Genomic DNA, 26,873 nt, shown 5'->3' on the forward strand with positions numbered 1-26,873 from the left:
GAGGGGCAGTCTACCACCAAGAAGTCTAACTGACGGTCAACTGCTTCGGGTAAGTCCCCACTGTTATTGTCAACGTCACTATGCCCTTGGGATATACTCTGTCTCCACTGAAACTGACGAGGGGGGAGTCAAACGGACGCAGTCTTTTTGGATCTAACTTCAACTGATAGAGAGTGGGAATGTAGATGATGTCTGTGGAGTAACCATTGTCCACGAGGATCCTCTTGGTATTAAATCCTTCTATCGTGAGCATTATGACTAGGGGATCATTATGTGGCTGCTTCACTCCCCTAGCATCTTCCTCGTTGAAAGGCATGTCCTGGTCCGTCCATCTCTGCTTAAACGTGGGTATCATGGACACTGTTCACCTACCTCTGACATGCTTTCCCAAGGGACTTGAATGACCCGCCTATGAATGGCCCTCATGCAATCGTCTTTATCTCTCCAATCACATTCTGCGGAGGCTGGGAAGTGTGATCCTTATCTCTGGGCAAGGACTCGCGCTTGTTTTTGTTACCGTCTCTAAACCTACTGGACTCCCCTTCTTCACATACTTCTACAGTTTTCCTTTCCTTTCGGTCGCTCATTTATTTTGCATACATTACATTACATCAAACTATATAGTTTTCAAGTTTCATTATCAAAAAAGAAAAAAGGCCACAGCTTAATTATTAAGTGCATATTACAACATTGAGAAGCTTGAGGCATCACAAACAATTCCCAAACCATGCATATGATAAATTTGACTCAAAACCTACTTATTCTTAAGTACTACTCTCCATGAAAGTAAGCAACCTGATGCATATTGGCTTATTGTTGAAACATATAAATTTCTTCTTATCTTAAGGGTAACGTGGCGTGAATCGGGGTATGGGTAATAGTTGTTGTATGGAGTCGGACCGTGCTTACCACCATAGAACTGATCATGTTGCCACTCCTCGTGTCCTTTTGGTATAAATTATAGATCGTGTGGATTAACACCACAAGTTGGCTTGCACCAGGTTTATTATCATCTTAGAATTTCTGAAAGAAAATACACACACACACACACACAAAAACGCCCAGAAGGGAAACATAAAGAAACCACCAAAACTCAACCAAGTATTGTACACCCATAAAACTTGAAAAACTTGGGCAGAAAATTAAAACCCATTATTCTTTTCAAGAAAAATCAAATGGGTTCCTCATAAGAAATGGAAATTAAAACCCGTTATGCTTCTCTAGTAAGATCAAATGAGTTCCTTCTAAAAATGTGTAGACTTAGTTCTAGAGAGAGAGAGAGAGAGAGAGACGTGAAAATAAGCGCGGATTACCAGTGTATCTCTGAGATTCCATGGACAGGGATGTGGGAAAGACCAAGAATAGGATGAGGAGTGGGATTATCGGCATTGCAAAGGCTACAAGAGAAGTTTTAGGGTTTGCGTGGTTAGTTCGGTTTGAAATTATATTATAACGGCTCTCAACTGCTCAGTATGTGGCGGGGGATCAAAAGTAGATCGGTTTCTTTTTTCTTTTTTTCTTTTTTGCAAGAGATGAAGATATAATCTTAACATGGAACAGTGCGAGTTCATTGATTATTATTATTTTTTTTTTAAGTAGGTGAATGCTTTAGCATTAGTAGATCATATTAACAAATGTGCTTAGGGCATTGATTAATGAATAATTTTAGAATTTTTTTGAATTTTAATGCTATTTTTAGGGGAAATATAGACAGATGTCAAACAAGTCAATTACTTTTTTCTTTTTCTATAAAAAGTTTTTAAAAATGGTTAATTAAAAAATGCTCTTAAGGTATCAATTAACATTTCCCTTATTTTAGTTAAAGTTAACATTTTCCTTGTTTGTTTACGAGTAATGTTAACGAGTGTCCTAAGAGTACAAATTAAAAATTAATAAATGTTAATTATAAATTGTAATGTATGTTTTTCAATGAAAAAAAAAGTGCACTTGTTAATTATTTATTGGTTTATATGATAAATTCATCGTGATTGAGTGTGTTTTTTTTTTTTTTTTTTTTGGATATATGAGTACAGTTTCACTTTATTTTCTTAAAAATGTATAAAAACATAATTTATATGATAAATTCATCGTGATTGAGTGTGTTTTTTTTTTTTTTTTTTTTGGATATATGAGTACAGTTTCACTTTATTTTCTTAAAAATGTATAAAAACATAATTAATTAATAAAACATTAAATGCATCTTAACCACCGCTCTTAGGAAATTTGTTAACAAAAGTTTGTTTATTTGATTTTGCTATTTTTCAATGTAGTTGGACTTGTTTGATTCTTCTTTAACGAGTGTATTTGCACGCCCATTAAAAATAAAAATTTGCATGGCTCAACTTTCCACAACTGTAGCAAAAATTCTAGAGTAGCTCATACTTGAGGGAGACCTGTGTATTCAGAGGGAAGGCTACAATCTAAGCCAAAGCCACATGTAATTAATGGTTAAAATAAGAATGAAGATAAGGTCTTTATTAGTGAGGGAGCTGTGGGGATTAAGATCCTAGAGAAGAAAATTTTATGAATATTAATTAGTGGATCAAGAATTTGTTAGGGATCGGGGGGAAGGGATGTACACAAAAAGTTACAAAGGGAAAACAGTATGACTAGCTGTTGGAGTAGGGGTGGCAATTTGTGTTTGCATATCACGTTCATGTTGTGTCGCTCATAAGTATTTGACTATATGAGTTGATATTAACTTGACATGTTTATTAAAAGGGTCAGGATTTCTCAACCCTAACACAATATGTTCATTAAACTGGTCACTCATATCAAAACCCATTATTGTACTTTATCAAAGAGAAAAAAAAAATACAATTTTTAATATTAATTTAATTCTTCTAAATTATGAAAACCCAAATAAATAGATTCTTAATATGAAATTTAAAACTAAGATGGTAACCACATCACAAATATCATTCAAAATAAAATCATATCTCAATATCACAAATAATCAATCACAATATATCAAACAAAATAAATCACAACTAATATCAGATTCCAACAATTAATTTAAGAAAAATAGATAAAGGTAAAGGTAAAAGTAAAGGACGTGGCAATGATGCAATAGTGGCATAGAGTTCAAAGATGAAAACAAAGGATTATGATGACTAAGGTTTCTAGTGATAGAGAGAAGCGAAGGACGAGGGTGACAATAGCTTGGCACCTTAGTGACAAAAGGGTTACAATGGATAAGAAAACAAGGTGAGGAGAAGTGAGGTGAGATCGAGGTCTAAAAGTGAGAGGCAGTCATGGGGCTTAGGAGAATGCAATTATGAAAGAAAATGAATATATCTAGGATTTTGAAGGGAATATTGGTAAAATGACATTTAGTTAAATAAGTCAGGCAGGTCAAACAGGTTCTTCGAGTTGGACTCAGAACACAGTATGTTTATTAAACGGGTCAGTTGCATAAACTCGAATTTGACACGAACTCATTAAGCCTCAATTCATAACTTGTTAACTTCATGTTGTATTGTGTTCGCGGGTCATGTTGGATTTTGCCGTCCTTATGTTGGAGATGGATTCATAACTAACTGTCATACAACTTTGATGATAGCAATAAGAATCTATCAAAAAATAAAAGCAAATGTAAAAATGGCATGTGTAATTAAGAATTTTTTTTTTTTTTTAAATCCTTAACTTCTTTCTATCAAAAGAAAGAAAGAATATAAGAAAATAGTTGAGCATTTAAATAAGTTAAAATAACTAAATATTTGTGAAAATATATATAATGGATGAGTTATCATATGGATTTTCTCTTTAGGTTTTTAGCTTAATTGGTGCCAAACGGGATCTGGATGAAATATTGTTAGAATTTAAACCAATCAATAAGTGCATCTCTCATAATCTTTATAGATCTATTAATGGATAAGTTTATATAATATTGTGGGTTCCAGTTAGCTTAACAAGTAAATTTTTTGTCATCAATTTCTGCATGCATAAAAAACCAATTGGTGTATTGGTCTGATGATAAAAAAACAATCATCAAGAGTGAAAGTCATAAGTTGAAATGCCTAAAAACCAATTGGTATATTTGTCTAATGATAAAGAGTAATCATCAGGGGCAGAACCTATAGGTTAAAAGTGTCTCTAAAAAAAATCTATATATTATATTATTTCATAAAAAGTGTGTGACCCCATTAACATGGCATGGTGCTTCCAATCATATTTTCACACTTCATAGATACGGAAAAGCGCAATATATTTTTGACAGTATCTAGCAGATTTTTTTTTTAACCTCAATTTATTTATGCTTAAGTTTTTTCTGGAAAATTATATTTTAAATTCAATATTTTAGCCTTTTAGGAGTGTAACAAATAAAACCTTATATTCAAACATAATAAATTAAGGGCAAGACTTACATACAGTACTTAAGTGTTGTTCCTTAAGTTCCTCTCCTAAGATTATGCCATGTGAATTTTTTCTCATAAAATAAAAATATATTTTTTAATTAAGCAATCATATGGCTGAATCTTAAAAATGAAACCTAAGAAATAACACCTAAAGTACTGTATCTAAGTTTTATCTATAAATTAAACCCTAAGATTTCAAAAATTAATATAAAAAAATCCTTCAACCATATTAAATCACAAACACGATACCATTATACATAAATCGGATGTGTTTTAATTTGTTACTTTTGATAATATAGTATTCGTTTGTTAAATCTAGGTTTTTCCTTTTTTTTCTTTTTTTTGTACGCGCCCACACTTGTGTGTGTGCGCGCGCGCGGAGAAACTGGATTAACAATCCGTTACAAAGAGACTAAAACAGAGTCTCGAACAAGAATAGTCTTTCAATACAATATGGGTAGCCTTCCTAGCTAGAGCACGAGCAACGCCGTTGCATGCGCTTTTTACATGAGAATACATAATAGTTTATGGAACTTGCATACAATTTGCTAATTAATCGAATAAATGTCAAATACTTTAACATGTTGAACAAGGGACGGAGCCTATGTCCAACTGAGAGTAAGGGGACCTGTAAAACAATTGGATAATCACAAGCTGCATAGTAAACACCATCTAAACTCAACAAAGACCCATCTAAATTTTGTACAAATCCTCTCCCTCTTATATCTGTCAGGAAAATCATGTTCACAGGTTACTGCTACAATCACATTAATCCTCTCCTGTGGTTCACAGCCAGGAGGCCCTTCATCTATGAAATCCCTGAACCTACTTTGCTCACGATGATGGCCTCTGCTCACAGGTTCTGAATAGTGGCCCAATCTATGATGCACTCTATTCCTGGAAAGATCTGAACTCGAAGATCCATCTGCCCAAAGTCTTTCATTAGCATTTTCTGGAATTGGCCCATTTACTCCAGGAAATGGGACACTCATTTTCCTCCGAGGTTCAGGATATCCTGCTTCAACAATTTCGCCATCCTCCTGTTCTTCCTTATTTTCTCCATCAGCATATATTGTAATCCCTGATGGCTGATCCTCAGTATCTGCATCTAAAAAAGCAAAGATATGCATTACAGAGAATCAAAATCAAATGTGAAAACACAAAAGGAAAAACCACAAAGATGACTAGCAGTAGAATAAATTGCCTCCTATTGACGTTCTTGCATATCAAAATACTCACTGATGAACTATATTCACAAGAGTGACATTTTCTTAAAAAAAAAAAAAAAAATCTCATTATCATTTTTGAGCCTTCTTGGACGTCAAACTAGTTTTATCTTCTAGATTTCTAATGCAGTGAAATCAGCGTGATTAAAAAGAGCAAAACCTCAGAAATAATGAACAATAATAATCATTTTGTTTGAGATAGCCATTGGCTTGCAGTGATTGTAGCCAATATTGATCTCTCCCTTTCCTGTCTGACTGATCGACTAATATCAATTAAATGAAGCAGGAGTAAGGGGATAGGTAGCAGAAGGGAAAGATGAAATATTCCTGTAAATCTAGCATTTCAGAATTTAATTGTTGCAATTTTGAACTTTCTAGCCAAAAAACTTAATATCACAAAAAGTAAGCATAACATAATCAAATACTTGGATATCCTGGTGGGTATCCTAGTTCTCGCATTCTGTTGAGCCAAGGGTTGGGTCAAGCTCCTGCATAAAAAAATAGTTTTAAATCCCTGAAAAGAAGCCAAACTACAATAACCTGCAAAGTTTCATCTATACTAAGTTATATTCCAGCAAGAATAATTGATAACCATATCATCTCCATTATAAGAACAAAAGAAAAGTAATCGTGATAATACGTATTTGATATGACACACTGAATAGATTCAAATCCAACATCCATATTTGATAGCAGCTTTGACACAACTCACTTGGGTCCATATTTACAGATTCATGACTAGAATACTAGAGAATGTAACCCTAAAAGCCTATTTTAAGTGAAATAAGAAACAAACTGAGTATTCAAAAACAAAAATTAATAGATGTTAAATGAAATTGGAAGTGCAAAACAACACTGACTCAGGTCCATCATAACCTAAAACATTGCTAGGGTTGATATGTCAAGAGAGGTTGTTTAAAAATGAAATGACAACAAGACAACCTTCAAGCCTAACCACTTGAGTTAGGCTTTGTAAATTCTATTTCACCTTTCCTTCAGCTAAAACTGAAGTCCATCATTCATACATAGAATGTGTCCTGAATAAAAATACATGATTTCCATACCCAGTCACTGGTGGTAGTAGGATTGGGTGGTAAGATGATGAAGAGAGTCACTTAGATTCCTAAATATTTGGAAAATGGAAAACCAGCATTTTTTTAGTACCATTTGTCAAAATCTGCACAAGATCTTTTATATATGAATTAACTAAAAAAAATAGCGCATTAAATATGGATGAATGATCAAAGCTTAATACTGGTGTATGCCAGATTTCATTAGTTGCATATTGAATCACCAGATCTGCTGAATTTTGCATGCCTCTGACAAATACTAGTATGCTGACAATGGTGTAAACTGGGATTCATTGAATTGAAATCTCTGTTCATGGGTAAAATTGCCCCCACATAGATAACTAATTCAGCAGTGCAAAATTTTTCATGGAAATGCAACTTAAGTCAACCTAGTTTATAACACAATCACTTAGGTCGGGTTACATGAATGTTTTTGCTTACCTTTGCGCTTCACTATTTTAAGGACATGAGAATGAAATTAACTTATATACCATCTTCCTTGGTAATCATAGCATCCAATAAGAACTCAGTATTACATATTTAGTAGTAACTTTGTTGCAAGACTTAATCTAGTATGAAAACATCACTATGAATAATATATAGAGTACCATCATGAAAACCATAACCCAAGGCCCAAAAGTTTCCGTGTTTCAGCATCAAGAGCACCTGGCCTTAAACCATCATACTTCCCACCAGGGGTATTCTGATAATATCGAGTTGAATTGCGCGAACCGGCATTTTGATTGCGTTTGGACATATGCTGTTTGCGTGCATTATTGACAGCAGCATTGTTACGAGGCTTTGGGCATTCTTTCAGAGAATGATTGTAAGAAGCACAATTGAAACAACGACTTGCAGAATCTAATCTCTCCAAGCCTCTACAATTTTCACAATAAAGGGAAAAAGAGGGAAAAAATTCATAAGCTAGTCTAACAAAACAAATTTCATGTAAATGTCAAAGTGATGTTTTTTTCTTCCATCCTTTCCAATTTTTTTTTTTTTTTTTTTGGGTTGATAAGTAATAGACTTTATTGAAAGAAACTATACAAAAGGCCAAAGCATACAGGACGTGTACTAAGGTAGGCAAGAGAGAAAAAAACAAAACAGATCTAAGAAATATAAAGATTACATCTATCATCCTTTCCAGTTGTTGAGAAGCAATTCTTTAATCAAACATGAAAAAAGCACACTATTTTAATTGTCACCAAAAGATAAAGTAGGATAATAGTACTTATAAAAAATAAAAATAAAGTAGGATAATAGTTACTAAAGGAAAACCATCTCCATGGGAATTTTGCCAATGAAACGGACCCAAAGAGATCCAAATATTGCACCAATGCATTATTAAGCTGGGTGACCTTCATTCTGCACAATCTATATATATCAGGGATTGCGATGCAGCAAGGCTGTAATCCATTGAACACAAGATCTTTTTGACCTCTAATAGTACTATAATTTTCTTCCTAGTTGTTTACACTTGCCAAGGCACCATTAGCCAGCCTATGCAACATTTCAGGAAGACCATGAATCTCATTGATCTTTATCCTAATCTTACAAGGAAGCTCAAAATATATAACAAATTAGCATTCTTTCAACCAGTCACAAAAACTATTACATGTCCAAAATTTATTTTATTATTATCATTATTTTTATTGGTAATTACAAACATAACTACTAGTTTTGAACTCATGACCTCACCTTTCACCTTGCTCTTAGAAGAGCTTATTAACAAACCAATGTTAAACTTTCATTTATAAAAAACACAAAGTAAAGAGAACTTACCCCTCCACATTACTTGAACCTTCAGCTGAAGTCAAACCCAATGCATATCCACGATCATAAAGAGGCACAGAGTTACTATCCAAAGGAATGAACTTGTCCTGCTGCTTCCCTGTTTGGTTGTCCAACCAGAAAGACTGCACGTACATTAAACAACTAAAGCTCATAAACAACACTTTTTATCCGATGTCATGAGAAATATAAATACTTATGAGTAATGCTTTATGCATATACTAGATGTCATTCGAATTGTAGTACAATGGTAAGAGCATGGGGCATCTCCTCTATTGGGCTAAAAACCAGGAGATTTCCCTAGAATGAGTAATTGTAAAACTACAACAGTCTGAGGATGGCTAAAGAAAACAGAACCATCAAATAAATTAGAAAGATCAAACAAAGATTTTGTTTCCATTAGTCATGAAGATTTTTTTTTTTTTAAATGACATGGAACCTCACCAAGGCAGGGACCTTTGGACCCACCCTTGGGAGTAAAGCATGAATACACAACCCCACTTGCTAGAACTATGTAGATAATCTAGGGGAACTCGTAATAGGGATTGAACCCAGGATGTTTGGGTCTAAAGCTCATTCCAAGCCACCAACCACTAGGCTGCACCCTAATTGGTTAGTCATGAAGCTATTTATTCATGATATCCATTAAGTTCTAATAAATCCCTACTTATCAAAAAAAAAAAAGTTCTAATAAGTGTGAGTTTGGATAGCAAATGCAAAGCTGCGTTTGCCTTTTTCCCTAGGTTCCGTGCACTGTTCACGGGACCCGCAAGTACAGAAAAACATAAATATCACTTTAAAACTGGGTCTTACAGTATTATTCACACTTTTAAAAATTATTTTGCTACAATATTTTCAGCAATAAGTTTTCAGTTTTCATCAATAAGTAGTATTCAAACAGACCCTAAATCCCAAAGTATTAAGTTATCACATACTGATTAATGAGATAAATCAGGAAACAAACTTAACCGCAGTTACAAAAGCTAGATATAGTTGAAATTAACTTTCAAATGCATCTATCACCCTAAAATTTGTGTGGTAGGTACCTATATATATCAAACGGCCCTGCTAATGTTTCTGATATTACCAATAATCACCCCTGAAGTTGGATTGCCAAGTGCCAACATCATATGAGTTTTTCCTATTCGTAACATTTCAGTTGAAAATAAACCGAAGAAAATGTAGACACTAATCTAGCATGAATTCTATGACACTAATGCAATTAAAGATCACTATTAATATTCAAAATCCTTTCAAACTAATAAAAATTTGTCTTGCATCAACATGGCTACTTACTAAGGCAAACGAACACACTTAACATTATTTATAAGTACATCAATTCATACATAAACCGTGAAGTTTGTAAAGACACACACTAGCATGGATGATGTGATAGAGACAATAGGTCTTATTGCCGTTACAAAATTATGATTAAAAAAAAAAGAGGAATCTTAACATATGAGCATAACATAGAGTTCTTACATCCATTTTTTTCCATGTCAAGCACACTGAAGCATGAGCATGTCTACAGCTTCATTTTGAGAAGTTGAACATTAGTCAGTGATGACAGTCATGAGAAATTATTCAGTACTCCTGTAACATTGCTCTAAGCTCTCAAAGACTGTAGTCCCATTGTTTATGTGAGAACCCAGATCACTAGTCTGGAAGTACTGAACAATTTCAGCACTATCGTACACTACCAATTTCAGCTCATTAGTAGTGCTTTTAACCTTACCTTCCATCACACACTTTTCTGTTTCCAGGTAAGACATTATTAAAACATGTCAGCATCCAACTCCCTTTTTTCCCATGCACTAACTTAGATGATGTAGGACAGCAGCTGCCAAATGCTATTAAGTTCTATTCTTAACAGATTTGGGCAGCTAACAGTTAGGAAGGAATGAGGTATAATGTTTAAAGGTCAGAACTCGAGCTTGATAAGATTGAATCTTGATGGCTATAATTGGCTAGAACATAGTTAAACATGTGCAAGGTCAACCTGTTAATTCCTACATTATAAAATGCAGGATGCTTTTGGCTTGCATATATGCTATTATTTATTTTGATAAGTCCTGTGTAACTGTTGTGAAGCCATGTATTTCAATGAAGTTAGCAAATATCACCTAGAAAAAAATGTTGAATGAATGGTTGAGGAAGTTCATCATATTCCACTCATTCTTTTTATATTGATAAACATAAGTAGGTATGAACATCAATGAAAAAAAGCACCCAAAAATCCAAAACCAACTTTAACACTGCCCCCCAAAAGAGAAATTCTCACTCACACGAGATATATAACTAAAGCCTTTGACACAATCTGTATCTATGCAGGATCTGAAATAAAAACAGGAAACTCACCACAGCAGATTTCTTCTCCAAGCCAACATTTAGAGCAGGAAAGAACATTTCTTCACCAGATTCAAAGACTTCGTTAGGATCCTGAACAGATAAATAATTCAGAGTAGCTTTTAGTATAAATGATTTAAGGCCTGGCAACAAACTCTCTGCAATTCATTATTAATTGGCAAAGGCGCTTTGAGTTAATTTGAGGAAAGAAAGGAGTGAAAAAATGCACCATTCACGAGAAGACAGCAATCTAATTAGTGAAGAAGAGAACACCACAAGGATGAAGAAATATAATCAGAAACCGAATATTCATCATTTAGAGACTAGTGATAATTACTTGGGTCGAAGAACCATGTTGAGCATGCCACTGTGACCATTGCTGTAATAGTTCCTCAAGCTTCTGTTTACTAGCTCTGGAAAAAGTACAAGAATCTACTAACATCAGACTATTATAATTTCATTAAAAGAATATTTTTCTTAGATCAGCAATATTAGTTTTTTAGGATTTTTTTTTCCCTGATTTTTTGGTATGTCTGTGTCTAGACTGTTTTAAATATGCAAGCAAGACTTTCTAATATGTTCTGCACCGACAATTACTTCAAACCAACCTTGTTAAGGAATTATACATGACACGCACAGAGGGCTGCTGTTCATCAACTGTCATTCAGGCTCTCTTAACACCTGATATATCTAGCATGTTGAATTATGGAGAACAGAGATTCCAGGATCATATCATAAATTACAGAGAACTAATTTTACTACAGACACAAAAGGCAATAAATTTGTATTATTTCATTAAGGAATTATTGCACTGTAAAAATTTGCATGCGTTACTTTTCAACTCACTTAGTCAATAGAGGAGTGAAGAATTGTGAAGAAACAACTGTGGGAAATCAACTATGAAAGGATACGATGGCCATCCATCTTGTCACTTCCAATGAGACATTCATCTCGAACGGCAAGGCAACTGTTCTCAGCATGCACTTTAGAGCTGACGTTATTCAACTCGTCAGCAACCATAATGGTTCCAGTCAATTAAACACTCACTTGCACAATAGATGGATTGTCAACCAACTCATTATTAGGTTGAGAATTAGAGTCACTGGGACTATAACTAGAAGTACAAATTCCGTTCTTGATTCCGCTACCAGAAATGTTAGAAGCAGGAAGGCTAGTCAAATCTACAGTTTCCATATCCGAACTATTGTCAACCAAATCCTTTTTTAGGTTGGCTTCTGCTATGAAAGGATTATCTTCATATTGAGCATCACCCTCATGCAAACTGTGCTCTCTACATGGTTGGTCTTCTTTATGCTCAGATTTAGTAGGCATATGATCAATTGTCCCATAATTAGAATTACAAAGTTCATTGTTCTCACTTCCATTTCCATAATCATCAGAAGTGGGTAGGCCACCCAAATCCCCAGCTTCTATATTTAATGAACCAACTTTTGTTTTATTGGCTCCAGTGAGCAAATTGAATAATTCATTCTGCATGAGAGGAATTATTATTAGTGAAACACAAAATCAATGTCAATAATCCACACATCTATAGTTGATTTTGGTTTTCTTTTTTGTTTTTTCTTTATTTGGAAAAGATTTTCTACACTTACATTAATTACATGACTACACTATAATAGAAATGTTGATTAAATTGTTTATTGTACTTTCAGTATCAATGGGAACCTTTCACGTCAATATATGAATAGATGACAGAAAGAAACTTTAAAATGCAATGATGTGGTCAAAACCCAGCTTCTAGACATTACATTTTAAGTTTAAGATAGTCCAAATACATTAAAATTAGAAATACAATGATGTCTTTGACTTATAATGCACCCTTTTTCCTTTTTATTAATTATTCATGTCTTTGAGTTTATAAGTTATATATGTGGTCCTCAATCCTCATGCAAGCACAGCAATGATAGGTTTTTGTTTATCAAAATTATTGTTTGGCATGTTTGCTTCTAAAAACAAGGAACTTACTTTGACTTTCGACTATACTAACCAAATACTGTATGCGATACCGGCTAAAGCAAACGAAGAGGATCTTACTCCCTTATTCTCAAATTCGTGTGGTTCTACTTATAGTGAAATCTCATCTTTGTAATTATGAACTGAATACATATGCAGATAAGCATAGGTCTTTTGTCAGGATGGTAGGCATAGCAGTCTCACCTAGTGATTGTGTGGAATGTTTGGCTGAAATCCAATTCCAAATACCTCAAGGAAAATCAAAATTGTTTTTGTTGGTAATATCATAAAAATCATACCAATATATATATACATACACATACATGTATATATCATATATGTCAAGCTTTGTGATAAGTACGATCTGGTTTTGAATAAATGGACCTAAGAACCAAATTTTCAGCTAACTAGTGGCTGCTGGTGAGATGTTAAGGAGGAAGGACTTTGTCAAAAGTTGGAAAAACTTGCTGAATGGCCGGATATCTGCACTAGCTTTCATATCATCATGGTATAGCCTCAGCAAATAGATAAGGCCTTCCTTTTAAGAACCTCAAAATTGTGTCAGTATAGCCTCAGCAAATAGATAAGGCCTTCCTTTTAAGAACCTCAAAATTGTGTCATTCTGCGTTGGGAATGTATTTACTAATTAAGCTGTTCTTCAAACTGCATGAACCAAGATAATAAACAGATTTTTGGACTACTTCAATCAAGTGAATAGATTTTCAGAACTGCATGGTTAGCATTGCAAGATATGAGTCACCTATCAAGTCTCTAATTAGTTGATGACAAGGCCCTTCTTCTTTTTAAACTTAATCTGCTACCAGTTTGCATGGATTTCACTTCTTTATCATGCAATTTGACTTCCCCCGACTCTTGCACCCCATTTAATGGATTGATAAATCCTCTTGAACTTGAGGTGGTCTCCGATGGACTACTCTGATAGTCTGTTTCATACATCCCATCATCACTTGAACTCTCAGCTTCAATGGGTGCCTTTGCCTTTGCTTTTGCCTTGGCTGCTAACTCCTCTTCATGAAAACCCCAGTGGGTATCTTTCTCATTCCCGCTTTCTTCAGAAGACGTATCACTTAACGTGTGAAATACTGTCACACTTTCTTTCTTTGCACCTAGGAAAGAATAGCTCCTTGTTTTCCCATCATATAGTGGAAGCATAGATTTAGACTGTGAGCCAGCCCTGTCTCTGCCCAGACTGTAGGTTGTTGACAACTTCCTTTCTATTCCTTCCCTTTCTCGTACTATATCCCCCAATTTTTCAAAAACTTCATTGGCTACTGCCTGCTCTGCTGCTTTCTGCTCAAGCTCTGTAATTGTCCTATCAAATACTTTCTTTTTAAGCTGGAGAGAGCGCTGAAAGGCCAAAAAGACAACAAACATTCTCAGGTTATTGAAGGTAGCATGGCCTTCTAAGCTTTCTTTTCTTAAATAAAGAAATTGATTATCATAAAAAAATAAATAAAGAAATTGATTTAGATGAAACCAAGAGAAAGTATACTTCTTTTACCAGTGTAAAGAGAACGACATGTCTCCCTCTAGTGTAAATTGCCAATGAAGCAATAGACATCTCCCTTACCCCACTATCTAGTGTTATTTCAGCAAAAATATAAGGATTCAATCTTACTCGCTTTTCTAGGAAACTTCCAAGGTCTTGACCTTGAACCTTCTTTTTCCTCCAAAATATACAACAGAACCGTACAAGTCCAGCTAGCATGACCAACACAGCAGATTCAAATAGCAGGAAGAGTATTATTGTTCTTTCATTACCTGAAAGAAAGAGTATTATTGGTAGTTCATAAACACTACGTTCTTCTTTAACATATGCAGAAGGTGGCAACGTACCTGTGTAGATGCTGAGATACTTGGGCTTTGCTTGCGAGCAGCTAGATGCACACTTCTGACCTGTTAATGAAAACAGATTAGATACAGTGCACAGTATGAAGTGAAGGACAAGGTAGTAGAACAAAGATTACGTTTGGTACGACATTGCAGTGGGTTGCCAGTCTCTGCATCAATTACAATTGTCAAGATGTGAGTAAAACTATATTAAAACTCAGAAACAAAGTTCAAATCAAAATGTGAATTTAGTTTCTTGAAAGGAGTAAAAGATTCAATTGTTTTTGTTTAGAATGTGTATATAATGGTATTATCAAAATACAAAATATGTCAAGTTTTGGAAAAGCCTCATTTGAGCATGCATCTTCTCAGGGACTTTACTTTTGTCCATGTAAAAAGATCATATCCATTGCACAAGGCTTCCCACTTTTTCGGGGTCTAGGAGAGATGGTTGGTAGAAAAAACCTTATCCCAATTTTTATTCATCTGGCTTAAAGAAAAAAAAAAATTTTTTTTTTTTTTGTGAGATAATTGAGAAAAAAAATTAATATCCTTGACAGCTTGAACCAATTACAGAAAAGGAAATAATAAAATTATAGGGATATAGACCATTCATTGTATACTATCTAGAACACATCCCATCCAATGATCTTATCATTTCTTTTTCTTTTTTTGAGAATCATGATCTTATCATTTCAGCAAGTGTACATTCATTCACACACATTACAATTTGCATGTTCACTCCTCACGGTAAAATGTATCACGCTACATTTGACAATGCTTTTAATAATACTTTTTTCAAAGCAACATTTTACTTTCTTCTTTTCATAACTTTAAACTATTTATCAGAAAATCTTTTCTATAATTTCTCCTATAAGCAATTACTGCAAATGCCGCGTAGCTAGAGATGATGATGGTGCAATCAATATGGTTATAGTAGTGGAGATGATAGGCATGCATTAATCCGCAGCAATTAAAAGCAAGTTGTAATAAGTAAAAGGGAAAATGAAGAATGGGTAGAAGCAGTGTTGTTGGAGAAAGAGTTGTTGATTAGGTTGTGGAAATGTTAGCAGCCATGGTCACAATATTGTTGCTAAGAAGATTGAGAATGATGAGCATAATCATTAGAGGATTGTTTGTGGTAGGCAATGGTGCTAGTAGAGATGGTAATGGTTAAGTGTAGAAGTACAAAAGAGTAATGTCGCATTAGCTTAATTGTGTTTCCATTAGTTCATGATTAATGATGATTAAATAATAATAATTATTATTATTATTAGTTAAATAAATAAAAAGTTAAAATTCCACATGTTAGGTCATACTTATCAAAAGGGAGTCTAAACCGATACATGAGAGAGTATTTAAATATTAGTTAAATAATTAATTTCACCAACTAAGAAGCATGAACACTTCAAAATCTCCAATGTGTCCCTGTTAGATAAAGACACGTCAAGAACATTGTGCATGTCCTCAATGTTCTAGGAGGAAAAATATAATTTATTTAAAAAATTCTTTTGATTGTTTATATTTTTAAATATTTTAATAGCTGTTATTTGTTTTGAAAACCTAAACATAAACATACCACATACCTAAAAATACAAATTTATTGCTTTATCTACACCATATCATATTCTAAATTTTTAAGAACTGTTAGATTGATATGTCTCATTTCGGCTCTATACTTCTCAGCTTACTAGAAGGCAATTACATTGTTGTCCACTTGCATTTTTGTTTTGAAATAATTATCAAGAAAAAAGATTAATTCTAGTTGAGGTGGAACACATGGTACAACCCACAGAGGAAAAAAAAAAAAAAAAAAACCTTTCTCGGTGAAGCAAAAGGAGGACAAAATGAAAATGTTAAAAATAAATGAGGATATCTAGACTCCACTTCACGTACAGATGCACTCTTTAATTGAGCATCTTTGCTAAACATGAGGTAAGATGACATCTCACTTATCATGCAACTATTTTAAAAAGTCCATGAAGTGTTTCCACAGTATATAGAGATTGTTCTTGGTCCAATTTTACATCTTAATTAATAGGAACAAAGTATAAAAGGACAAATTATCAAGAAAAAAGATTAATTCTAGTTGAGGTGGAACACATGGTACAAACCACAGAGGAAAAAGAAAAAAAAAAAAACCTTTCTTGGTGAAGCAAAAGGAGGACAAAATGAAAATGTTAAAAATAAAGGAGGATATCTAGACTCGACTTCACATACAGATACACTCTTTAATTGAGCATCTTTGCTAAACATAAGGGTAAGATGACATCTCACTTATCATGCAACTATTTTAAAGAGTCCATGAAGTGTTTCCACGATATATAGAGATTGTTCTTGGGTCAATTTTACATCTTAATTAATAGGAACAAAGCATAAAAAGGACAAATTATCAAAAGCATAATTGTACGATTCTGGAAATAAAAAAGAAAAAGTAAATCTCTCTTTTTATTGCTGTTGGCTTTTGGAAAAGTTTATGTCATTCAAAGATGCTTTATTTGTGTTAAAGATAGGAATAGTCAGATTTCATCCCAAAAAAAAAAAAAAAAAAAAGATAGGAATAGTCAGAGAGAGTCAAAACTTTTTGGGGATTGGTAATGGTTTCTATCAAATGAATAATGATAAAAACCCATGGAGTAATTTATGAAGCCATACCATTTGTCATACTTTAAAAGAGAGGAAGACTCGAGAGAAACTAATTCATGGTTTCAAATCATACCAGTTCATCAAGGCAAGAGGGGAAAAAATTCGTGTCGGCCAACCTTTTCATGAACGTAGAATTTAAAGCATAAATCATTGTCACTTGAATTGATTTGGAGGTCAAGTCATACAAATAGAATAAAATAATGGGGTCATCGGTCAAGTGACATGTTTATTCATTGGCCCTCTCGATAATAAATATTTTTAAAGATATTATAATAGATGAGATAGGTAAGTTTTTCTTTTTTTAATGAGAAAATTTGATATCTAAACATCGTCATTTAAAACACAATAAAAATTGTCAATTGAACTACGTTCTTGGCAATGATAATAATAATTCGATAGTTAAAATGCCAACTGAGATACAAGTTTGCTAAAAAAAAATTCCCCTATATTTTAGTAACGGATGAGGATTGAAAATTTTACATTTTCACAAATATGTAGGAATATAAGTTAGTTCTGTCAGCTTATAAAATGACTTAATTTGAGATCTTTGGGTCAAATGGTGTATCACACGTGTTGCGATTTTAAATTTGATATTGGGTCTAGTCTTTATCATCCACTTCTATAAGCACATTGATTTAAACTGGCTTTTATAGGTCTAGCATTTATGTGCTACTTGATATCCCAAACTGAGAGCTTGGAGGTGGTATCTCATGTATTAGCTATATGCAACATCTCTTACATTGTGGGTCCCATACAATATGAAAGAGATGATGTATGCAACCAAAACACAACATACATCGGTTCAATTTCTATGGATAGGATAAGATTATCACAAGCCAGAAGACCCAATTATAATGCCATGGACAGGATCCATAAACAACTGGATCGTGTGGTTGCCGGGTCAAGCTTCCGAAGCAAAACATGTGCATTGACATCTATAAATTGCTTCAAACTCCGTCATCTGATTCTCAAACTCTTATCTTTGTGCATTGCATCCTTTAATGCTATACTCCTTGTACAGCTTGTTGGAGTTAGCATAAAGGCGCCCCACAAAATCTGTGGTCTGCACTAGGTAAGATGAGTTCAAACACTCAACAATATTCCGTACTAAGTATTAAATAACATAAAAAAAGTTAAATACAGTATTTATATTTATTTGAAAGATCATTCAAAGGTAAAAACATTTAAGTGAGAATTACCTTCTGCTGATAAGAGGCAAATGTCCATTTCCCCCATCTAGCAAGCATGTCAAAAACCATATCCAAGAATCTTTAAGCTCCTGCTCAACAACTGCATAGACTTAGATTTGCAACTACTTGCTAAGTCTCACTTGCAACCAGGCTTAAAAGGAACAATGACACATTTTAACCAATCACCACATAGCATAGTTGGAGAAGTATCTACGCATGTCTGTATACACGTACATTATCCAGCAGTTACCAACTTACCAGACCACATATACATGCAAAAATACAGTACACACATACATATTAAGATAGACTCTTCGTCTTTGTAATAAACAGCCTACAAATAAAATCCATTAAATTTTCAGGGAGAAAGGCAAGGTGCAAGAGGGTTGTCTTTCCCCTTTTGGGGTGTGAGGGAAATCAATAGGTGGGAAACAATTTCATAGTAAATGGATACAGTGTATAACATATATCCATGACTAAATTATATTGCCACTTTCTTAATGGAAAAATTGTAATGCATCCATATAGAACGTAGATTAAATGCTGGAGATAGAGCCAAAAAGGATATTGTACAATACGAGTAAAATTTTTGTTTCTCTCTCTACCATAATCAACTGCACAGCCTCAAGGGACAAACAAAACTTTCGGCAAGATCTGAAATGAGAAATCAGCCCTTTCTTCCTAATTCGACTGATAGCACACCCACAGAATGTCACCATTGGCAAAGGAATGAATAAATGAAAAGATAACAACCTCCTGCTCTAGCGAGAACTTGCTCAGAGAGACTGTACAACATACCCTCTTGTCATTAATACCTCAATTAGTAATACAGATTAATACACCAAGCTCCATTTGTGGCTACGTCATAAGCCTGCAAATATTATTGAAGATATAATTATCATGCCATCAACCAAATTTTGATATATGCCTCTGAAAATTTCTAAGATAAAAGGTAAAGTTCCTTGCATACCATGTTCAGTTTATCAAGGTCCGAGAAAATGCTTTTTTTCCTTCGCTAATTGATCGCAATTTTTCAATTAAGTCCTCTTTTAATGACTCCGGTATCTGTGAAGTAAAGGTTGGTCTGGCATCCGCAATTAACAACTTCCTGTTAAAAGAACATCCAGATGAGTCATGAACTTAACAAAGGCAAAATAACTTCAGGAAAAAAAAAAAAAAAAGGCAGACAGATGATGCTGAAAGTATCTTATGCTATGGCTGTTTGTATGCAACACTCTCACATGTATCTAGAAAATCATAGAAATGGATCCTACATGCATGTGAAAGTGATGTTGAATACACCCAATACATAAAATGCCCACCTGTTTGATGGGACATAATAATCCTTCATGAGTGAAATAGCATTAAAATTGTAAAAGCAATCACTTTTAAATAGCATATCTAGAACGTAAACCAAACTTTCTTTTCTGGCGCTTTAAGTGGTGAAAGTGCTGATGTAAACTTCAAGAGCTGTTGAGCACAAAAGGTATAAAATATATAGAGAAGAGAAAGGAAAACAAAAAGAGGTAAAACCCCTCAAGCACAAGAGAACCTAACCTAAAAAAAACCCAAATCAAGCAAAACTATGGCCAATGACCTGAAAACACCTAATGATGTCTAGTACTTTAACAAAGCATTTTTCAAGCCTTAAAAAAACTAAAATTCACTAAACAAAAAGAAAAATAATTAAAATTCAAAATTCAGATGGTCCAAAAAGTCTAAGAAATCTGTCAATGTAGTTGAGCTTAAAATATTGCCCCAATCATGTAAGTGATGCAGGACAAAACCAAAACAATGTGACAAGAAAATTAAAGAAAGCAAATAAAAGATAGGCAACCTAGGAGCCTGCACAAAGCAAAAGAATAAACTTCTAACAGCCAGCACATAGGGTTGACTGGAGTAAGCATCAAACCATTGGAAAATTACACAGAAATTTTATTGATTATCAAACTTTATACTGGTCTCCATAGGAGTACAATACTATGCTTATACAGACTACTAAAAACTAAACTCTAAATCTTAATTGACATAGGAAACCCTAGTTCTGATTGACTTGGGAAATCTCAATTATTGAAAAAAAAATAACCTAGACTCTCTAGGAAATTAAATAAATAATAATAATAACCTAATAAAAATATAATTGACCAATAAAAAAAATACAATTGACTTCCAAAATTAATAAAACCAGATTAAAGTAAATATTTATTTGCTCTTCATGCATCATTCTCCCCTAGATGGAGAAAAATCAACCTCAAGTTTTGAAATGTTGAAGGATAAAAATCCTAAGACTGGATACATGCTTTAATACGGGAATCACCTTTGAGAGCACTAAGAACAAAAAACCCTTATGTTCGATCACATCATAAAATTTGTCTGAAACTCGAGGTTCTACCTATTAGCTTCATATTTGAAAATCCGACTTTCATGTTATCTAATAACCCTACTTGTTCAAAGAATTAGTCCACCTCATTTAACCCAAATGTTGAAAATCCATGGTTCTTAATGACCATAGTTCACTAGAATAATAAATTTCAATAAGAATTGAAACAAAAATGGACTTGGGCAGTAGATTTGCACTAAACCAGATGGGCCTTGTACCGTGTTAACACCAAAGGGTAGTCCACAGTGGTAACTTTGTGGGCCAGGCCACATTATATGAAATAGACCTCTACTATACAGGCCTAGATGCCTTGAACTTATCACTTACTGCCCCTTCAAATCCACTTTTGAGTCTTCCACAAAACAATGCCTCCAGAAATTCGAATCACCACCCCCAAATTTCCCACTCAGTCAAACAGTATCATTTATCAATGGAAGTCAATTTAAAAAGGGTATTTCACAGTAGTTTTTGACCAGGGAAGAGGCTCGACAGCTCAACCAAGCAATGGAGAGCGTGAACTATTCCGGCAAAGTATAGTGGTCCTGCAACAAGCAGAACAAAATGGCAGTATCCAAAGTTATTAGAAATCTCGTCCTACAGGCAGCAAGAGACCATGAGACTCAGGTCACGCATGAGGTAATTGGATGCTACCTTGTGAGATTGTGGGTCGAATCCTCAATCCAGGTTCAGTACAACATAGATGGTTTATGGCAGCAGCAATGGGTTGCTTGGGACTGTCAACATGGCTGGGCATCAAATTTCTCTTCTCACCCCCCCCCCCGCCTCCCTTTTTTCAGTGACGGTGGTGAGGTTTGTAACTTGCTGTGGTTGGGTTTTGAATGATGGTTTGTGATATGTGGCTTGGCAATGGTTTGATGATGGCAACTATAATTTTTTTTTCTTTTTTTGTTCTGGTTGTGACCCTGTGTTGGAAAATCAGGGTAATTTTTCCCTAATGCCAAATTTCACACTATGCTACACGAAAACTAAAGAACAGAAAAATAAAAGATAGGCAACTTAGAGTCAGCTCCTAGACTTGCTCGGAGTCATCACCAAGTAAGAGAGAGCAAATCACAAGGAATCAGAACCTAGGGTTAGCTAGAGTTAGCACTACACCATTGGAAAATTCCATGTGAAATTTTATTAATCCATCAAACCATAAACTTGTCTCCATAGAAGTAAAATATTGTGTGCACTCTTATATAGACTACTAAAACTAAGCCTAATTCTATTAGATTTGGTAAATCCCAATTACTGAATTAAAAAATAACCTTGACTCTAGAAAATTAAATAAAAAATACTAATAAACTAATAAAATTTTAATTGACCAAAAAAAAATACAATTGGCATCCAAAATCATATAAAACTAAATTAAAGTAAATATTTGTACGTTTCCCACCTTCCCACATCAATAAGGATTCCAAGATCATTATTGATTGCCCATTGCCTTTAAAAAGGCATGCCCTATGCCTTCAAATGGTCCACATTAAGCACAAAGAAATGCTATTCCAATTTTCAGCCCTTTCATGTTTCCCAAAGCATCCTCTCCAACAAGCCACAAAGCCGGAAACTATACTTGGCATAAACCCAAGTCCACCCCAAATGCACCGAGAAACATAGACCATAACTCTAGCTATCTTACAATGTAGAAAGAAAATGATTTATTACTCTTCGTACACAAGCAGTACCAATTGGTAAGGATAATATTAACACCTCCTCTCCTCAGATTATCCAAAGTTAAAATCTTATTCATCACAACTTGTCCACCCAAAGAAGGCATCTCATGGTGGAACTTTGACTCATCACATACCCCCATTTCACAAAGCCCTATCCTAATCCTTCACTTCTGACATTTGGGGGGGGAAAAAAATATGGAATATTTTAATACATTTTTTCTATGATTTTGGCGACATGGAGGAGCAGTAAGGTGAGGGACTGCAAATCCTTTTTTCCTAAGTTCAAATCTGGGTGTCACCTAATCAAACAAAAAAAAAATCAGCATCCTTATTAAGTGATGCAGGACCATTAAGAAGTTCAGCACTATACTAGGTTTCTTGATGAATTCTTGAATAAGGATTATTGTTTTAAGAGTTTAGGTTAGAAAAAGTATGAATGTTGACGGCTGTTTGGGGGCTGAAACAGGAGATAAACAGAAAATAACATAAATAAAACACTAGGCAATCACACCTATTAATCAAAAATATTCTCCATAACATGACCACAAAAGAGCCTTTATATAGAGGCTATAGTTATCCTTTTCCTAGTAGAACTTGGACTCTAAATAACCTATTCCTAGAATGAATAGGAATACTAATAATAATTAAATGAAAGACTTAATAATATGTAAACATAAAATAAGACTCATGGGCCTTTGGTATGGCCAAGGACAGCCCATTCCAGATTTCTAAAAATTACCAAATTGCCCTTATTCTAATAGATCTTAATTAAAACTGATCTAGCAGCTTCTCAACCTATAATACTTAATACTAATAACTAAAATGACCTATCAAAGGTGCTAAGAAGGTCCAACATCAAAACCAGACCACAATGCTTGAATCTTTGTATATTTAATCTTCTTTTTTCTTGAGCTCTTCCCGGTCTTCATCATTATGTTTTGCTGATAAGAGAATCAAAAAAAGCACTCTAGGTCGAAAAACCAAAAGAGTAGTCTCGGCAAAAGTTAGGGTATGACAAAGAAAAAAAAGGGAAATTTTGTTAGGCTGAAAACTCAAAAGAGCGGTCTATTCAAAAGTAGGGACAAAAAAAGAAGAGAAGAATATGTCTAGCTGAAAGTCCAAAGAAGTTTCCTAAGCAGACTTCAAGGCAAACAAGTATAGTAGACATTTTATTTTTCTTTGATAGATAAGAAAGATTTATATTCAAAAAACTGCTTTATGCACACAAAAACAAAAAAAAAAAAGAAAAACAAAAAAACAAAAAAAAACAGAGAAAAAACTAATTACAAAGAAAGAGAGAGTTAAGGAACAAAGGGAGAGAATCACTAGATGTGCAAGTTAATGAAAATATGAGTGAAAAAAAGAAAGCATGACAAAGGTACTAAGACAGGAAACAATTTTAACATATTTTTCCCCTAGAGGTAAGCAGGGAAAGTACTCTTAACTGGATATAATAAGCATATCTGTTCGCTACATGTTATATATCATTGCATCTAGTTTCAATTGACTAAAACAAGAACAAAAGACATTGGGAAAAAACATATGGAAGCATGGAAACCCTTGGGAAAAAAAACGAAGAAAAGATTGGATTGTGCATATGCCATGAAGAAAATGAAGAAGAAGCAAGCACTAGCTGTCCCGTTAAAAGCTTAAAACTAAACCCTTTTTTTTTTTTTTGATAGGTAAGAAAAATTTTATTAAGAGAAAATTACTTCATTAGAAAAATGAAGTAGCCAAAAAAAATGTACAAAAGAACTAAACTTTATTATACATACGACTACCCAAAAAAAAAAGCCATATTAAATTAAATAAACCTTCTAATCTAAAATTAATTCTAAGGAATACACATGACCAACACCCCTCCCCACCCCCACCCCCCCCAAAAAAAAAAGGTAAATATTATCCTAATGACAATAAGTAATTAACAAAAAACACTCTACTGACTAGCAAATAACAATTTTCGTGTTTTTTTCTATAGGGAACAAAGGTACAGTGAACACCCATATCTCAAACAAATATTGCTGTCATACATAACGAGAAGATTTTGCCACTATAATCAGTTCACGATTTCATTATCGGATTGCGGTATATATAGTTTTTTTATAAGAATTGAGGTATATATGGTACATCAGTTGAAGCAAAACCCCTTTGCTGTAAGTCTAAACTTCCAAGTATAAAACTTCAAAGGACCGTACCATCCCATGATGACATTTTTTGCAAAAGATGGTGCATTTGAAAAGATAAAATATACAAGTTCAACAAGATTACATTGACAATCCAGAAGACTTATTTCATTGTATATGCATCAAATAGAAGCAGAACCCATAAGCTTAACACCAAAAAATTTTATAAAAGTCCATAAACTGTAGTATGTACACATAATTTAATATCCTCTCAAATGGACTACGGTTGGTCCTCCTCTTCATTCTGGGGGCTTGGCTATTAGAAGCTTCAGAAAATTTAACAAAGCAACCACAACGCCTCCGATGACAAAGTCAGTATAAGAAGATTATAGCAAATAACAGAACATAAGAATAACTAGAGGTGCTTTTTTGGTGTCAAAAATGTACCTTCTGTTGGAGGTGTGAGGGCTATATATACATTCTCATAGGTTCTAGCCGTTGTGGCTATTATGGTGGTTTTAATGCTCCTTTGGGTAATGCCTCATCCCCAGTAATGTGGACTTTAATGGGCTTCCAACGGTTCGCACAGCTGGCCTTATAACCACCCGAATCATTTATTAGCTACATTGAATGGTTTCTCTGCCTTCGTCAGTGGTGTGGTTTTATCACCGGGGATGCTTAGTTGTTTCATCTGTCAAGGCAACTTTGTTAGTCTTAATGGATTCATCCAGGGAAGTTGATCTCGTTAGTCCCATCAGCTTCAAATTTTAGAAATTCATATGTGAAACTCTTAGCATGACTCAACAGATTTTCTTCAAAATCATTCTCTTGTATTTCAAAATAGAAAATTAGGACATTGTTAAAAACGTAGTGACCCCTAAATCTTCCAATCCCCCAAATCAAAAATTCAGAAGACGCATTAAAAAATGACAAAATCGATTCGCCAATTTTTACCTTCTTCAAAGGATAGCAAATTCTTAAACATTGAATTAAGAAATTGAAATGATTTTGAGGAATAAATCTAATCCAAAGTATCAGAATAAAGGGGAAACAAAATTCTAGAAGCAAAGTAACTAAAAATTTTGTCTAAATAAATAGAACAAAGCATTAAAATAAAAAAGATCTTTGAAAAGTAACAAAAGCTTTCAAAAGAGAGTGGAAAGTAAACTAAGTGATCATAGGATTTTTTAGCTTGCATATTTCTCAATGTAAACAGTATTTCTCAGTGTAAGCAGACAAAATAAAAACAAATTTTCATAAAGACAAAATACGAACAATTTTGATAAGTAAATGAACAACCTACATATTACATCTTATGCACAGCAATTAAAAAAATCCCAACACATCAATAAACCCATCTTGAGACATAAATTATTAATAGAATCAAAGAAAAAAATAAATAAACCAATCACTTTGCTGATGGGATAAGAGGGAGTCCTAGAACTCTATAGAAACAAAGAATGAAACTGGTAATTGCCATTGAATTGCGATTCCTCAATCAATTCATGCCCATCTCTCAGAAAACAAAACTTATATACTCCTCAATCAATCCACGTCCATCTCTCAGACACAAAACTTATACACCCATTCCCACTGCCCATTAATCATTATTGTTAGGAATAGCATTGGCCTCTGCCTATCCTTTGGCACCAATGGTAGAAGCAATGTATGAAAGTTCGATGAACTGAAACTCAAGCGGTGGTAATGCTCCTTCGACAAAGAATCTGTAAAAAATTTGAAGTCCTATGAGCGTTTTTATATTTAATTATCTCATTAAAAAATGACATTAATAGAACGAAATATTTGAGAAAATACCTTGTAACTCTGTTTTGGGTGGTTCCCTCCTCCTAGCCAGTCACCACTCTTTAACAAAATGTGAAAATAGTTACTGCTTTGAGTAACATAGCAAGATTGGCCTCTTTGTGTGTGTGTGTGTATGTATTTTCTTTTTCTTTTTTTTGGTAACTTTCAGGAGATTTGAGGATAGAAATGGATTGACTATTGTGCATTGAATGTCTATAGTGAATTTGAGTCTGTTGAAAGGCTGTGGAGATTTTTCTTTTTTTTCAAGATGAAAGAAAAAAAAAATAGAAGAAGCAAGAGGAGGACGTAAACTGAAACTGTATCCGGTTTTTTTTTTTTTCAATTTGATGAAGGATAAGAGATCAGGCAGTTTTTGGGTTGTAAACTGCCGAAGTAGAGGTGGGGAAAAAAATAGTTTTTTTTTTTTTTTTTTTTTTTT

General features: G+C 33.9%; 2 protein-coding genes, 1 non-coding gene and 1 pseudogene across 3 annotated transcripts; all 4 read right to left on the bottom strand.

Moving 5' to 3' along the window:
• Positions 1-4,882: 4,882 nt before the first annotated feature.
• LOC136065355 (uncharacterized) lies at positions 4,883-7,280 on the bottom strand. The gene is made up of 2 exons (XM_065768444.1): positions 6,010-7,280; positions 4,883-5,466 (listed from the first exon to the last, which is right to left on the bottom strand). The coding sequence occupies exons 1-2, from the start codon at positions 6,041-6,043 to the stop codon at positions 5,006-5,008; spliced, it is 495 nt and encodes a 164-aa protein (XP_065624516.1). The 5' UTR covers positions 6,044-7,280; the 3' UTR covers positions 4,883-5,005.
• LOC111988506 (uncharacterized) lies at positions 4,883-13,626 on the bottom strand (annotated as a pseudogene).
• On the bottom strand, positions 13,021-15,119 carry LOC136065354 (protein GAMETE EXPRESSED 3-like). Its single transcript, XM_065768443.1, has 4 exons — positions 14,754-15,119; positions 14,623-14,682; positions 14,288-14,547; positions 13,021-14,133 (listed from the first exon to the last, which is right to left on the bottom strand). The coding sequence occupies exons 3-4, from the start codon at positions 14,492-14,494 to the stop codon at positions 13,537-13,539; spliced, it is 804 nt and encodes a 267-aa protein (XP_065624515.1). The 5' UTR covers positions 14,495-14,547; positions 14,623-14,682; positions 14,754-15,119; the 3' UTR covers positions 13,021-13,536.
• Positions 15,120-18,750: 3,631 nt separating this feature from the next.
• LOC112020838 (uncharacterized) lies at positions 18,751-19,574 on the bottom strand. Its single transcript, XR_010626991.1, has 2 exons — positions 19,423-19,574; positions 18,751-19,323 (listed from the first exon to the last, which is right to left on the bottom strand). It is a non-coding gene; the product is annotated as an uncharacterized LOC112020838 (transcript).
• Positions 19,575-26,873: the final 7,299 nt, after the last annotated feature.

This window comes from Quercus suber, unplaced genomic scaffold, assembly GCF_002906115.3.
Source record: "Quercus suber isolate HL8 unplaced genomic scaffold, Cork oak 2.0 scaffold_937, whole genome shotgun sequence".
Lineage (NCBI taxonomy): Eukaryota > Viridiplantae > Streptophyta > Magnoliopsida > Fagales > Fagaceae > Quercus > Quercus suber.

Excerpts from the sequence above, each read along its gene's own strand:
- LOC136065355 (XM_065768444.1), bottom strand. The coding sequence starts at position 6,043 with ATGCGAGAACTAGGATACCCACCAGGATATCCAA. Across the intron at positions 5,467-6,009 it reads ATACCCACCAGGATATCCAA|ATGCAGATACTGAGGATCAG; the intron begins GTATTTGATTAT and ends TTGCTTTTTTAG.
- LOC136065354 (XM_065768443.1), bottom strand. The coding sequence starts at position 14,494 with ATGCTAGCTGGACTTGTACGGTTCTGTTGTATATTTTGGAGGAAAAAG. Across the intron at positions 14,134-14,287 it reads ATGTCGTTCTCTTTACACTG|CGCTCTCTCCAGCTTAAAAA; the intron begins GTAAAAGAAGTA and ends TTGGCCTTTCAG.